Genomic DNA, 15,590 nt, shown 5'->3' with positions numbered 1-15,590 from the left:
TTTTTATTGTTGATGATTATTGAATTTTTACCAACCCTATTAATGTATAGATCAAAATAGAAATGAATAGAAATATAGTGATCTTTTTGGCATTCTTTTCTGTGGTCAATCCATGTGCATTAACTCCCTGCCAGGCTCTGCAGCACACAGAGCAATGGCATAGAGCTCTGTGCCCCCCAACCCCAGGACAGGACGCAGAGCTCTGCCACCTTCCCCCAACCCCATTTGTGGAAAAATTGTCTTCTATGAAATTTAGGAGGAGCAGGCTGAGTGAGCCAGCTTCTGTATTTATAGCTGCTCCCCCTTGCTCGCATCACCACCTGAGCGCGGCACATGCCCCCTATCCTTCTGGAAAAATTACCTTCCATGAAACTGGTCCCTGGTACCAAAAAGGTTGGGGACCGCTGGCATAAAGACCTTCTCTTAGAGACTCACAGTCCGAGGAGAAAGAGCTTGAACCAAGTGCATTATCATACAGTCCAGCAAGTGATTAGTAGATGATCCCATTGCCTTGTTTGTAAATATGAGTTACTTTTATCAATTATTCCTTCCTGTCATCTTTGTTATTTCCTGATTTTTGCTGGGGCTACAATGGCTACATTTTATCCTTGAGTGGGTAGTGTTTGTATGTGTTTGCCCTCTGCCGTTTCAACCTTATTACCCATGTGATTCTTTTCCACCTCTCACGTGGGTGTATGCATGGTCACCAGTAATGCAGTTAGCTTTGTTGTACCTTCAGTCTCAACCTGAAGTGCTTTTCTACGTTTGTTTTGCCAGCTGTAGTCTGATTCCTCCTTCAAAGCTCATCTTAAGTTCCATCTTCACTGTAAGACTTCCCTTAGCATGCTTACATTTAAATTCCTGTAGCAGTTAATATCTGTACCATGCATTAGAACTTTGTGTTTATACTTTTATTCATTTTCGTTCGTTTTCTTGGTCATTTCCCAAGTAAATTAGAAATTCCTTAAAGGTAGAGACTGTGATCTTACTACCTTTTAGTATTCCCAGCACCAATTGAAGAACCTTGAGCATGATTAATTCTTAAAAAATGTTGGTATGATGTCAGCAATAAAAGTGAGATTTGTGGATTCTACAAATACTGGGTAGAATATTGTTCAGCACTAAAGATACCTTCTTATTTGTTTGTTTTTTCATTCTCACTGGTCATATTAGAAGATAGCTTTCCCCTTTAAATAAATATTTAAAGTAATTAATCTTTAAAATTATGTTTACAGTTTATCCCCATACTCCTACTTCATTCAAAGTGAAGGATATTAATTCAACAGCTGTTATACTTTCTTGGCATTTACCGGGCAGCTTTGCAAAGATTAATCTTTTATGTCAAATTGAAATTAAGAAAATTAATTCAGTACAAGAATTGGTAAGTAAGATTCTCCTATAAACTTCCTTTGTGATTATTTTGGATAAAACAGTTCTCAGAATGCATTAAGTAAATTGATATGGTTAAGTTCTCAGATTATTTACTGTAGAGATTTACTAAGAACCAAGAAAGACATTATATATCAGTGTAATAGCATATTTATCACATTTGAAAAATAATTGTAATAGTGGATATTATAGAATGTAAATATGACTTTTACTACTCAGAATGTTCCCAGGTGCAGTATAGTACCTGGCACATAGCTGGTGTTTGGTCAGTTTGTGAAAGAATGAGCAGTTTTTGCTGTAACCTTTAGCATCAGTTAATGGATAAATTGGCACCAGAGAGCAGAAGTGATTTTTAAAACTGCGAAGTGCAGCAATGGGAACCAGTTGTAATTGGTAATTATAAATCAAAATGTGACTTTTTAGTACATTTTAAATATTTAGGTTGACTTTTATACTACACCGTCTTATAGTTTGTGGTAAGTCTGAAATAAATGATATTGTACTTAACTATTCATTTGGAAATTTACTGATTTCTAGAAAATCAGCCAAATCTGTAAAATATAGCCGAAAAGCTGCTTTATAATAAGTCAGTGGGAGCTCAGAGGCTTTTGTGAGACATTCACATCTTCAGATTTATTTGTAATTTCTTCATTTTAATTTTATTTATTTAGTATAAATATCTGTTGAATATTTACTACATGGTTAGCACCATACTAGGGATTCAATGTGACATATTAACAAAGATGCATAAACGGCGGTTCTTGCCTCCAAGAAGCTTCCAAATATCATCTGAATAATATATTGAATCCTCAAGATCATCTCAAACTAAATTATGTGAGGATTTGTTGCATCACTGTGACCATTGACTAATTATCAAAATTTTATCTTCTACATAATCAATGATTATTACTTAAAGCCAATATTTGGATTAAGAAGACATCCTAATTTTTTGTCATGACAGAGCATAATTTCACTGACTTGGCATTTATATAAGAATTTAAACATTACAGTGGATGAGCTGCTTTTGGTACCTCACATGGACATTTGGTTGATTTATGTTACAAATGTGAAGACTTTCTTACCAATAAAATGTGTATATATGTGTATTCATACACACGTGGTGTATACACATATATATACACATATTTATTTGTTTTCTAATAGCGGAATGTCACAATCAAAGGAGTAGAAAATTCAAGTTATCGCATTGCTGTGGGCAAGTTAAATCCATATACTGTATATACTTTTCGGATTCGCTGTTCTGCTGAAACTTTCTGGAAATGGAGCAAATGGAGCAGTAAAAAACAACATTTAACCACAGAAGCCAGTAAGTTACCTAAGTGATTTATGGCTAATTATTACTGTGCATCTTGAAGTTTTACAACTTTTTTTTAAAGAAAATGTTATCAGAGACTTTAGAAGTAGGGGAATACTTAGATAATAAATTATGTGATATCTACTAATATCACAGAGACATTTTAAATGATGGGTTTTAAAGTTTTGTCATAATATGGACAAATGTTTGACATACATTCTGTAAAAGTACTGGGGGCTTCTCTGTCTACACTGTGATGTCAACTGTATTATAACAACGCGTAGGAAAACAGATTTGAAACCGTGGTACGATTGTGGGATGATTTTTCTCCCATCCTTTCCTCCTCCTGTTGGAATTTTAGTAATTCCTTTAATTCAGGTTGCCTTTTTCTCTAAAACAATTATTAATAAAGAGAATTTGTTAGAGTTTTTATTTGGGACCTAGGCCTGAGAAATGATGTGACTTTAAGGTACAAAATCAGGTAGCTGGTTTTCTGAATATGATAATTTCCAAAGACAGAATAGTATTCAATCCTTGAATAACCAGATGCCACCTTTAAAAACAAAACAAGAAAAAACTTAGAAATAGGTATAATTTTCAGGAATCATTTGTGGGGGAGAAGGAAAACTTCTCCTTTGCCCCCAGAAGTTTTGCTGAAAGGTTGACTCATAATAAGGCAGATTAAAAAGAGAAAGAGATTACAAATTTATTTACCACTTGCATGGGGAGAATCACAGAGTGATTACCCAATATCCCAGTGGGGTCCAGAAGTTTATATACCCTCATTTTACAGGGGAGGAGGAGATGAGGAATATAGGTAATTCTGTTGAGGGGCAATAAATGGTTACTAGGAAGGATGAATAGATAACTTAGGAGAATAAATGGATGGAGGGAAACAGATTGATTTGTAAATGATTCTTTGGAAATTAAATTAACCTGAGAGGCAGGTATTTATTATCTTTAAAATGGATTAGGCCAGGTCTGGTTGCATCTCCATCTTCTATCCTGCAATATATTGAGATAACAGGGAGGAAAAGGAAAGACAGTTACTCTTCTTGATGGGTCCATCTGGTTTTTAATGCAGATAGAGGGAAAACCCCTTCCAAGGCCTGTTGATCTCTAAGGGCCTTTAATTCAAAATATTCTTTATAACAAGGAGTCATATTTTGGGGTAAAATTCCCTGAGCTCCTTCACATTTAATAAAAGATAACAAATGCTTTATTTGTACTACATAATCCAGGAAATATAAAACTTCCTCCAAAAAAAATTAACAGTGAAAAACAAAATGATAGACGTTAATCCAGATTTTGCCTCTCCACATGAAGAGATGTGAAAATAGAGATGAGGGCCCTTTGCAGTATGTGTAACAGGAGGTGAGTGGGGGCTGCAGGCTTGACTGCAGCTAGAGGAGTCACTTTCAAGGTGGTTCACTCACATGGCTGTTGGCAAGAGGCCTCGGTTCCTCACCGGTCTTCTCTGTAGGCCTGCTTCAGTGTCCTCATGACATGGTAGCTAGTTCCTCCCAGGGCTGATGATTGAAGAATGTCTTTTATGATCTAAAATCAGAAGGGATGTACCATCGTGTCTGCTCTACCCCATTGGCCACACAGGCCAACTCTGATATAGCAGGAGAGAGGATGGATATCAGGAGGTGTAGGGATCATTGGTCATTTGGGAGACTGGCTGCGACAGGAGTTTTTGCCTTAAGTTCATGAGCTGTTGCTGCCAGGAGGAAACATCTTTTTTGCACCTCACTGAGATGAAGGCATTAATTAACTTGGAAAATATTTACCAAGTATGCATTACAGATTGAGCATCCTAATCCAAAAATCCAAAATCTGAAATGCTTCAAGATCGAAAACTTTTTGAGGGCTGACATGATGCCACACACACAGTATGTAACACTAACTTTGTTTCATGTACAAAATTATTTAAAACATTATATAAAATTACCTTCAGGCTATGTGTATAAGGAGTATATGAAACATGAATGAATCTTGTGTTTAGACCCGGGTCCCATCCCCAAGATATCTTATTATGTATATGCAAATATTCCAGCATCTGAAAAAATACGAAATCTGAAACACTTCTGGTCCCAAGCATTTCGGATAAGGGATATTCAACCTGTATGTGCTAGGAATTGTTCTAGTTACCAGGGAACAGCAGTGGATAAAACAAAGCTCTCTGCCTGTGGAGTTTATGGATCCAGAATTAGGAAAAATTAAATAAATAAATACACACATGCGTGCAAACACAAGCACAAGCACAGTATGTCAGGTGATGATGAGTGCCACAGAGGAAAATAAGGGACAGGAAGGGGGCTGGGGGATGAAGATGGGGGTGGGGGGCTAGGGTGTAAAGGGAGTTGCAGTTTTAAATAGTATAGTTAGGGAAGGCCTTATTAAGATAATATTTGAGCTGAGATATAAAGGAGATGAGGAGGCAAGCCTCATGGTTTATTGAAGAGAAGAGTTCTAGGCAGAAGATGGGTGGCCAGAGCTGTCCTGACTTGGGAGAGATTGGGGGAGGGGGGTGACAGGCACTGGGGCCAGTAAGGAAGGCCTTGGAGGGCGATTTTAACTCAGTCTGAGGGGCCTTGTGTTTTGTAAAAGTTGAGAGCTTAACTTTCTCATTGCTTCATTTGCTAAGTGAGAGCCACTGAACTGCTTCACATTTTACTGAGAATTCCAAATACCCTAGAAAAAAATTTCAAACACCATGATATGTATGGTATGTATCTATCTTCAAATACTGACTTTTACATCTCCTTTCTAGTTCCTTCAAAGGGACCCGATACTTGGAGAGAGTGGAGTTCTGATGGAAAAAATTTGATAATCTATTGGAAGGTAACTCTCTAATTTTTCCTTGTCATTTACATAACTTTATTATACAAAACTGCTTTTGGTTATCAAGGAGCTGAGATTTCTGGCTTTGTTTGCAGTATTGCAGAGAATCTAACCTGGCTCCTAAAAGTCCCCAAATGCCTCATCACTCCTAATTGCCCACAGTCATTTTAGCAAGGATCTTCTGTCTCAGGTCTGAGCATTTTTTAGTTTGATTTTATGAGGCCTATAAAGGATTTCATGAATTCCATCTTCCTCACCTTATGTCAGAAACTACAAGTTAGAATCTCAAATGTTTGTTACATTTTTCTCCTATGAATGGGAATTCTTATATATTTCATGTGCAATTTGTTTCCCTTAAATTATGCTATAATATGCCAATTATAAAGTTTGGCATGGTTTTGTGAAATATTTAGGTGAATATGAATCACATTATATTTTACTAGTTTTTCTGTATTAGAGCATTTTTGTTGCTATATATTTTTAAATATTTTATGAAAATCAAAAACATGAACAGTTGTTTTTCTATATTAGATTTCATATGGCAGTCATAATAGTATTCTTTTAAGTAATGAATTTTGTTATTGAAAGTAAATCTTAATTTTATTTTTACAAAAATTTGACATCCCTACAGCTGTGAGTAAAGTGAGGTGTACGTACAAGTTCAGTGTGAGTTCTGTTGCTTTGAGATCACCTGTACTTGACTGTTGCATCCACTCCTGATTAGAAAATCCCCTGGCTTCTCTCAGCTGTCTGTCGGATTTCATGACAATATAGCAACTACTATACAAATCCACTACAATATAGAGAGAGTTTGGAATGTTGTTAAAACTAGGTGAAGAGTTAAACAAGGACTAAAAATACTGAAGTGATTCAGATTCTAACTTCACTGACTATGTTGATGGTGCTGCCATTTGCCAAGGAAGGCCATGTTTGGGTGGAAAATTATGTTGTTTTGGATATATTGGGTTTTTAAAACGTGCCACTGGGATATCTGAGTAGGGTCAAGTAGGTGGTGGTTTGCTGTAAGGCTCTGGCGCTTGGGGGAGGGGTCAGAGCTAAAGATGTAGGTTTGAGTAGCAGATACATGGAATCACGGGGGGGTGGGGGGAACATGGGAGGTTGTAAGTGGGCCAGGGTTGGAGCCCAGGTGATAGCAGCATACAAAGTACCAGCAGAGGAGGAGGAGCCTGCACAGGAAATTGGAAAGGTCAGAGGAGCAGGAAAACCAAAGAAAATAGAATTATAGAAACCAGATGGCAGGGAGCTGTTTCGAGGAGTGAGTGGCCAGGGGTATCACAGGAAGTGCACAAGTCCTGGAACTGCACTCTGCCACTGGAGCAGGCCACTGGGGAGGCATCAGAGACCTGTGCTGGGGCAGTGTTGGCAGCAGTGTTAGTAACATGAGCCCAGCTGGATCAGCAGGGCCCATACACTGACGTATAAATTGGGGTGATCGTTTTGAAAAGCATGTTAGCTTTATAAATGAAGAAGTTTGAATTAATCCTAACTATGAAAAAGAAAAAAATGTGGCCAAAAACATTCACTAAAATATTTATGTTAGTATTGTTAAGAATTGGGAACAACTTAAATTTCATTTATTTTAGGAATATTCAACTATATTGGTAAAAATGCTACATGAGCTATAAAATCATTAAAATACATATAACTGTATTAACAGGGACTAGTGTATATTTCAGAATAAGTAAATTACTTATTTTAGAATAAGTAAGTAAATACAAAATTTTGTAGTATGGTTAAAACAATGTTAATAAAAAAAATCTACCCCTAGAAAAACAATGTGAAAGAAATATCAAAATGTAAGTGACTTTAAGAGGTGGGAATATGGGAGATTTTTACTTGTTTTCTTTCAACTTTTGTATATATTGTAAATTTTCTGTAATGGGAATGTAATACTTTAAGAGAACAATAAACATTTTTTAAAAACCACACTTTTTTGTTGTTAAGTAGAGCAATGGTTCTGACCACTTATTAAAATTTTTCTTCTGAAAAATGTGAATATAAATATTATTTTGTATTTACCTAATTTTTAAGTTTCTGTGAACTCTTACTGCTTACAGAAAATAATAGTTTTTCTTCAGTATCACTTTCTTGACTTACCTAGGTCTCAGTGGATTTTAAATGTTTCACACTGTTAAGAATGTCATCTTCTCTGATGTTACCTTGTTACTGTTAACCTGGAATCTAGTTTAGACTCGGCCACTTTTTGTAATAATGTATTTCTCTGTTTTTCATAGCCTTTACCCATCAATGAAGCGAATGGAAAAATACTTTCTTATAATGTATCATGTTCATCAGACGAGGAAACACAGTCCCTTTCTGAGATCCCTGACCCTCAGCACAAAGCAGAAATACAACTTGATAAAAATGACTACATCATCAGTGTGGTGGCAAAAAATTCTGTGGGCGCATCGCCACCTTCTAAAATAGCTAGCATGGAAATTCCAAATGGTGAGTGCTTAAGATGATTTAGTATATGAGAATAGGAGATATAAGTGAAAAATTTTAATATTAGTTGCTCTCATGTAATGTCAGCATTTTTCTTGTATATCTTGCTGCTGCTGCTGTGTAAGGAGGAACAAGCGATTGATGTCTGCTGTTCATTGCGACAGAGCGGTCATTAGTATCGGCTTGAAGCATGTGCACTGATAAATAAAATCATCACTGTATTCAGCTACTTTATAGCATAATGTTGGAGAGTTATGGTAGTGGATAGTGCTTTTAGGAGGAAATATTTTAGCCATTTATTCAAACATTGTTTTCAAATCTCTCTCCAAGACTGTGAGAGTTTATGCTGTGTCAGCTGTGGTGCTTTGCAAACTATCAGGCAGGAAGAAATACTCATTTTAATTGGCAGCTTTTTCCTTATTTATAGAAATTCTTTTTTTTTTTTTTTTTTTTTTGAGACAGAGTCTCACTCTGTTGCTCGGGCTAGAGTGAGTGCCGTGGCGTCAGCCTAGCTCACAGCAACCTCAAACTCCTGGGCTTAAGCGATCTTACTGCCTCAGCCTCCCGAGTAGCTGGGACTACAGATATGCACCACCGTGCCCGGCTAATTTTTTTTTTGTATATATATTTTTAGTTGGCCAGATAATTTCTTTCTATTTTTAGTAGAGACGGGGTCTCACTCTTGCTCAGGCTGGTCTCGAACTCCTGACCTCAAGCGATCCACCCGCCTCGGCTTCCCAGAGTGCTAGGATTACAGGCGTGAGCCACCGCGCCCGGCCTATAGAAATTCTTTATTGATAATAAAATCATCTTAAGTCTAAGATCTTCAGTATAGGCTTTAAAAAAATAACTGGTATAATTTTAAAATTATTTAGAATCTTCCTTTAAATTTTACAGATTTCCAATGACCAGTATATTCCTCCTTAGCTTCTACCTTGACACTTTTTTGAGTCATGGGTTTCGAATGTCCATTTGTACCTCTTCTTTCACTTAAGTGCTCTTCCAAGTCATCGCCTGTCCCCCTTTGCTGTCCTGCCCCAACATGGGATCACCTTTCTGTAACCACCCACTCACTCCTAGAGGAAGAAAAATTGGTCTAGTTAGGGTCCCCTAAGTATCTTTTCAGCTCTAGCTTGAGGCAGTTTCTTATTGCTTGTTACTTAACTGGTTCTTTGTTCTGTTTGAGTCAGCCGTAGCAGAGTTAGGAGGAAGGAATGGGGACACATGATGCGTGTCAGAGATACTGAGCACTGGCCAGAGCCCAGATGGCAGTGCTGGCTGGAGAGGCCCCCAGGGCAGTGGTGTGGCAGAAGCCCCGAGGCAGGGCTTAGAACAGCTGGCCTAATGGCTGTTCATTTTGGCCTGGCAAAAATGAAAAATAAAAGAGAGATGTGCAAACATCCATAGAAAGATAACCTACTGATTTAGATGATATATTTCATTGCTCTCACAGTGCTAGGCAATGGCAATGGCTACGCTGTCTTTTAATTCAAGAGCTGTAATGCCCCCTTTTCCGTGTGTCCCTCTGAAGGTGGTCATTTACAGGACTAGCAATGGTCTAGTCATCAGCATTCAGACAATTAATGAAGCCCCAGAACAAATCTTCATTCTGTGAGGATTTCCCAAGGCGGAGACTCTGCAGCCTCAGCTCGGGCTTACACTGTGGCTTTTTAATCACATTGAGCCAAAAAGCTGTTATGTTCAGCGCATTCTGTATTCTGAGTTAAATCATTGTCTTGCGTTCAGTAGTAGTTGCTTTATGAATATAAATTTTGTTCAAAAAATTTCTTTGGCTTTTTACTGAACCCTTAAATATAAATCAGTGATGGAAATGACTTCTTTTCTCCTGTTACCGTAGAAATGCCCCTCTCCCTTTTGACCACACTGCCCTAACCCCCACCCCAATTCCTCATCCCCAGCCTGGGCCCCCACGTCTCACCTAAGGGAGATCTGGCCAGATGGGGAAACAAAACCTCTCCACAGCCACCCTCAGTCCCCTCCCCGCCAGCCTCTGCACCCTGCCCCTGGGGTCCCCTGGGGCGCTGTGTGGGCTTCCTCTCCCTGTGCCCACAGGGCTGTCCACCTCACAGTGAGGGTTCTCCTCACTCCCATCCTGCTTCTGGTCAGCAGAATCCCCTTCAGCCCAGCTCTGGGCTAGCAGCAGTCTTCCTGGGAAGGAAGAGAAGGGGCCGGTTCATCCATTCTTGCCGCACGTTTGGCCTGAGCCTGCTGTGTGCTCTCACGGAGCACACGTGGTGGCAGATGATGCGAAGAGGCCTTCGCACTGTCCACGTGTCCTCCCCGCCTCCCGCCTCCTCCCTGCCTTGCCAAGCCCTGTCCCCTCCAGTGCCCTCAGCCCCGTCCCTTCTGGCCTTGATCTTCACGTCCCGGCCCCAGTACATCACTACCGATACTAAGTGCTTTTTTCCTTCTTAGCATTTTCTTTCCAATGCTCTGTTAATCTGTGTGTACAGGTGAGTGCTGTAGTTATTACAGTAAAAATAACAAAGCAATACCTCTAATCTTTGCTAAAGGTTTATCTAGTTTGAGTACTATTTTATAATTTGTTCACAGTGAAGTGATTTTTATAACTCTGGTCCATTTTCATGAGGTTTGCCTTACAGTATTGTTTTTAATGCCAGTAACATGTCTTTCTTGTTGAAGACAATCTCAAAACAGAGCAGGCTGTTGGAATGGGAAAGGGGATTCTCCTCACCTGGCATCAGGACCCCAACATGACTTGTGACTACGTCATTAAGTGGTGCAACTCGTCTCGGTCTGAACCATGCCTTATGGACTGGAGAAAAGTTCCTTCAAATAGCACTGAAGCTCTTATAGAATCTGGTAAGGTGGATTCGTGTCTCTCAGTTAAAGTTCTGAAAAAATATTCTTAAAAAGCAACATGCATGGGACCGGGTGCAGTGAAGTGATGATTTTCCTCCACCACTGGGTGGGTGTGAGTGGGTTTAACATTCCTGGAAGGTGGTTTGTGGCAGTATGTGTGGAAGGGGTTCAAACACTTTGATCTAGCGATTACTTGTCTGGGAGTTTATTCTAAGAAATAATCAGAGAACAACACAGATTTACCCCTAAGAGTGTTCACCACAACATTATTTATAATTGTGAAAAATTGAAAACAACCCAAATAGCAAATAAGGGAATGAGTACATAATGGTACATCTATAAAATGGAAAGTTAAGTAGCATTAAAAATTAGGCCGAAGATGTAAAACAACATGAGGAAATACTCATGAAAAAAGAAGATGCCAGAATAATAAGCAGTTTGGTCTCAGTTGTGTGTCTTTGCCGTTGTTTGCCCTGGGCTAGGGCTGGGGAGAGACTGAGCACAGAGGGCTCGACCCCCTCCTCGCTGTCCCGCTGCGGGGCAGGGGCACGAGTGTGGGTGTGGACACGGTGAGGCTTGCGTTCCGCGCCGGCTGCTGAGCCTGTGGGCTGTGACGAGCTGCCCTTGCCCTGGTGCAGCCTAAGAGCTTAGCCACAGGCGTATTTGGTCACCTGCCAGCTGAAAGAGCCGTGCCCTTTGGAATCAGAACCCCCTTTCCAGTACCATCATTCCTTCCGAGTAGCTGACGAGGGTGTGTCGTGCCTGTCCCCATGGGATTTCTGGAACCTGTCGCCTGTGATGCTTCTTGTGTCCTTCCCCTCTGCTAGCTGTCCCTTGCACGTCAGCGCAGGGAACAAGCAGCCTGCTCGCTGCGGCTCTCCCAGGGAGTTCACTGTTCCTCTGTCAGCGCTGAGGATGAGCCCCGGTCACTGGATTACCACATACGGGTTCAGATCATTTTCCAGTTCTGCCTGGAGTAAAGCCAGACTCCTTCACATATATAATTGGCCAAAGCAGCGATGGTCTTCCTGAGTTGCACTTTACCCTTTCTTACATCATACAGCCCTTGTCGAGGCGCCCGCCATATCCCCTTCTCTTTCCTGCACCCTCCCTTGAATTCCCCTGCATGCTGCTGACTGAGCCCTACACAGTCCCCGTCTGTTTGTTCTTTTTCACCTGGGCTTTCAGGATAATTGGGATGGACTAGGGTAGGGTGGAGTGGATGTAAGAGAGTATCTACAGATATAAGTGTTAGCTGAGCCCTGTGGGATGTGGAGAAGCAGGCCCCATGATGATTGAGGGAGGAGAAGAACTTTCTGTGCCAATGCAGATGAGCCAAGGCCCTACAGTGGTTGAGAAAACAGAGACTCAGAGAAATTAGGTAACTTGCCCAAGGTCACAAAATTAGTATGTCATAGAACCGGTGTTCAAATTCAAGGCTATTCCAGGAGGCTGGGAATATTATCTTTTATTTATTGCTGAGCTTCTAAACATCAGGTGCCACATAGTGAGCCTCTTACTCCTTTCTCATCCCGTGGTCTACTCTCTCTCTTACAACCTCAATACATTCCTAATGCTCTAAACCACTGAGGCTGTTTTTTATTTTAAGGTGGCAGAATCCTATAGATTGTTGATAATACCTACTTTTAACATAAAACAAGGTACAGATTTACTAATGTTTATGCCCTATAAAGTCTTAACCTCAAGTGTACCTTTCCACAAAGAAAAAAGTTACAAAAATAAACAGTTGGCTGAGTTTGAATTTCCATTAATATTTACTTAGAACTTGCCAGCACTTAGCAAACATTTAAGAAAAAATATTCCAAGAAGAAAAGTTAAAATTTAGACAAATCTCTCCAATTTTTCTTTGGATTATGTGATTTTAGAGGCTGACCATCTCATATTTGAGCCTGTAGACCACTGATGTTCGTTCTGTGGGCACATAATTAGAAAACCGATACCTTAACCACACTAGAATCATTACATTCAGCAAATTAAATGCAATCTCGAATGCTGCCATTTCCCTGCCAGCATTTTCTTCTGGGCTGGGGGCTGTTGAGCTACTAATTGCCCTTCAAGGCCCTGTTCAGATGTCACTTATGGTAGCTTTTTCTGATCTTTTTAGACTCATCTGGTCTCTCATTTAAGGTTCCACAGCATCTGCTCTGTACCTCTAGCGTTACAATGTGTCACAGTTACCCCCATTCATCTGTCTTCCCCACCACTCCACCAGGTCTCTGTGCCAGGGACCTTGTTTTGTGCATCTCTGTTCCCCATATTGCACACGTTTTATTGACGAGGTGCTTAAAAGGGTCTTTTGAACCGAAGTTAAGGTGCTTCCCTTGTATGTCTTATGGAGTTAACTCACCCAAGGACACTTCATGGTGATGCTATAAAGAGGAATAGACGCTAAGGCCCTAAAGCTTCAAGATAGAGCGAACTTTTCCTTCTGCTTCTTGGAGCAAAGGAAGAGAGTGGTGATTATTTTCCAACCCAGTAATAACACTATGTAGGGAAGGAATTTGTAGAGGCATGATGTGGACCTGCAATGGTTTAGTGACTGACCCTGGATCAAATCTGGGAAGAAATCATCATTGCTTGATTTTTAAGGAACAATATGTAAGCCTTGATCACTTTTTTCCTTTGCAAGGAGATGCCATCTTATAAATAATACTAAACTTTTCATTATAATAGAAGTGAATTTGTTTAATTTTTTGTTTAGTCATTTTTCACTCTACCAATTTTGAAAATACAGATGTATTTTTTATAAGAAAACATTTATTTAAATTTAGTTTTGGAAATTTCAGAATGTTATTTTAAATTTGATATTTCTAAACTAGATATTCATATTAATATATATTTATGAAAATTTACTGATTGTGTTCATCCTACAGATCAGTTTCGACCAGGTGTAAGATATAATTTTTTCCTGTATGGGTGCAGAAATCAAGGATATCAATTGTTACGTTCCATAATTGGATATATAGAAGAATTGGGTAAGTTAAATGGATAAGTTGTTTTTAGACTTAAAGGTAACATGAAAAATTATAAATCAGCAGCAGTAGTAACAATGAATTCTAAAAATAGATTGAATTAGATGTTTAGTTCAAGGAAGGTAAAATAATTTATGTGGTAAATTTAAAATCATTTGATTACTTAACCCATTTGTTTACGGGAAAATATTCCAAGAAGAAAAGTTAAAATTTAGACAAGTCTGTCCAATTTTTCTTTGGATTTTATGATTTTTTTAGAGGCTGACCATCTCATGTTTGAGCCTATAGACCACTGGTGTTCTGTGGGCACATAATTGGAGAACTAAAGCTTTAACCACACTGCAGTGAAATTCGCAATTTTACTGTTGTCTTCAAGAAAATTAAATCTTAACTTGGGTGTCAAAAATAATTTACACTTATACAAGTTTAAAAGACAATTATTCAGGACTATCAATAAAGAAGGGAAATGCTAATGAAGTCTATTTGAGTAGCCACTGAAAGATTTTGCGTAGGTTGCTTCCCTAGATGGTGTATTGTCTGAAAGTGGTATTGTAAGTTCTACCTTTGTGCCTAAAAATATTTTTTTCCTATGGTTATTAGTATATAAGCTTCACTACGAAAGTGTTTGTGGTAATATCTCTGGAAGTTCATGATAAAATAGAGAATAAAGTTTCAATTCCAGGTTTAGTTGTTTTGAAAGCTAGAAATGTCATGAAATGTACTGTCTTACTTTGTGCTAGTAAACCCTCCTTTAGCAATTGACTTTTTCCTTTTACAGCTCCAGTTGTTGCACCAAATTTTACTGTTGAGGATACTTCTGCAGATTCAATATTAGTAAAATGGGAAGATATTCCTGTGGAAGAGCTTAGAGGCTTTTTAAGAGGATATTTATTTTACTTTGAAAAAGGAGAAAGAGACACATCTAAGATTAGGGGTTTGGAATCAGGTAAGTATAATAAATTACTAGTGTGAGTATAGTGTGCTTCATAGAAGTTTCTCATTACCCACAAAAGGAAGAGGAGGAAAGAAAAGGAAATAAAGTGCTGCTAAGTAGTTTAATCCTGGTTTCTAAAACTGTTTGAAAAATGGGGAAATAAAAATGCAGTCATTTCACAAATATTTTAGTTTTAAGACTTTAGTATGCAATAAATGGCATGTAGTCTTTCAGAAATCACTTAAATAGTTTATTCTGAAGCCTTTGATTATGAACCCCAGAGGACAGAGACTATCTCTTATTATAGCCTTGCATGATATGATCCATAACATAGCATCTCATGAAGTTTACTTTAAAAATAAAATGAGTCATCTTTTACTTATGGTAATGGAGGAGAGAAACTCAGGGATCCAAATAATGGCTTCAGAGTCTCAGTTGTAACTTGCCCAAGAGCCATCAGCCCATTAGCATCATCCTTGGCTGTGGCCTTAATAAGCTGGGAAACTTAATTGACTTGATTGGGAACGTGTGTTTTCATTAAACCTTAAAAAAATCCAGACAATCCTTGACAATCGGTAAGTGTATGTCTAAACACTTTAGACATACAATTTTGTATTTGTAGCTTTACAAACACAAAATAGTTTATACAAATTTCTGGCTTTTCCTTAAATTATATTTGTCGAGAGTCAGATGTTTCTTACTCATAGCCACAAACATATCATCTTTTCAATTTGAGAGCTCTCATTTCCCTGGATGACCTCTCCTTGGAAAGAAATCATTTTAATTATTTAATGCCTGTCTG

General features: G+C 38.7%; 1 protein-coding gene across 2 annotated transcripts in view; it reads left to right on the top strand.

Moving 5' to 3' along the window:
- LIFR (LIF receptor subunit alpha) overlaps positions 1-15,590 on the top strand; it is a 54,368-nt gene that overhangs the window by 25,913 nt on the left and 12,865 nt on the right. For both annotated transcript variants that reach the window (XM_045566484.1, XM_045566485.1), the window contains 7 exons: positions 1,236-1,381; positions 2,554-2,716; positions 5,481-5,551; positions 7,807-8,020; positions 10,682-10,861; positions 13,756-13,857; positions 14,633-14,800. In XM_045566484.1, coding sequence (XP_045422440.1) covers positions 1,236-1,381; positions 2,554-2,716; positions 5,481-5,551; positions 7,807-8,020; positions 10,682-10,861; positions 13,756-13,857; positions 14,633-14,800 — 1,044 coding nt within the window. The remainder of the gene's footprint in view (positions 1-1,235; positions 1,382-2,553; positions 2,717-5,480; positions 5,552-7,806; positions 8,021-10,681; positions 10,862-13,755; positions 13,858-14,632; positions 14,801-15,590) is intronic.

The sequence above is a fragment of the Lemur catta genome, chromosome 12 (assembly GCF_020740605.2).
Source record: "Lemur catta isolate mLemCat1 chromosome 12, mLemCat1.pri, whole genome shotgun sequence".
Lineage (NCBI taxonomy): Eukaryota > Metazoa > Chordata > Mammalia > Primates > Lemuridae > Lemur > Lemur catta.
Note: the sequence above shows the minus strand (reverse complement) of the source record. Positions and strands in the feature narration are given on the sequence as shown.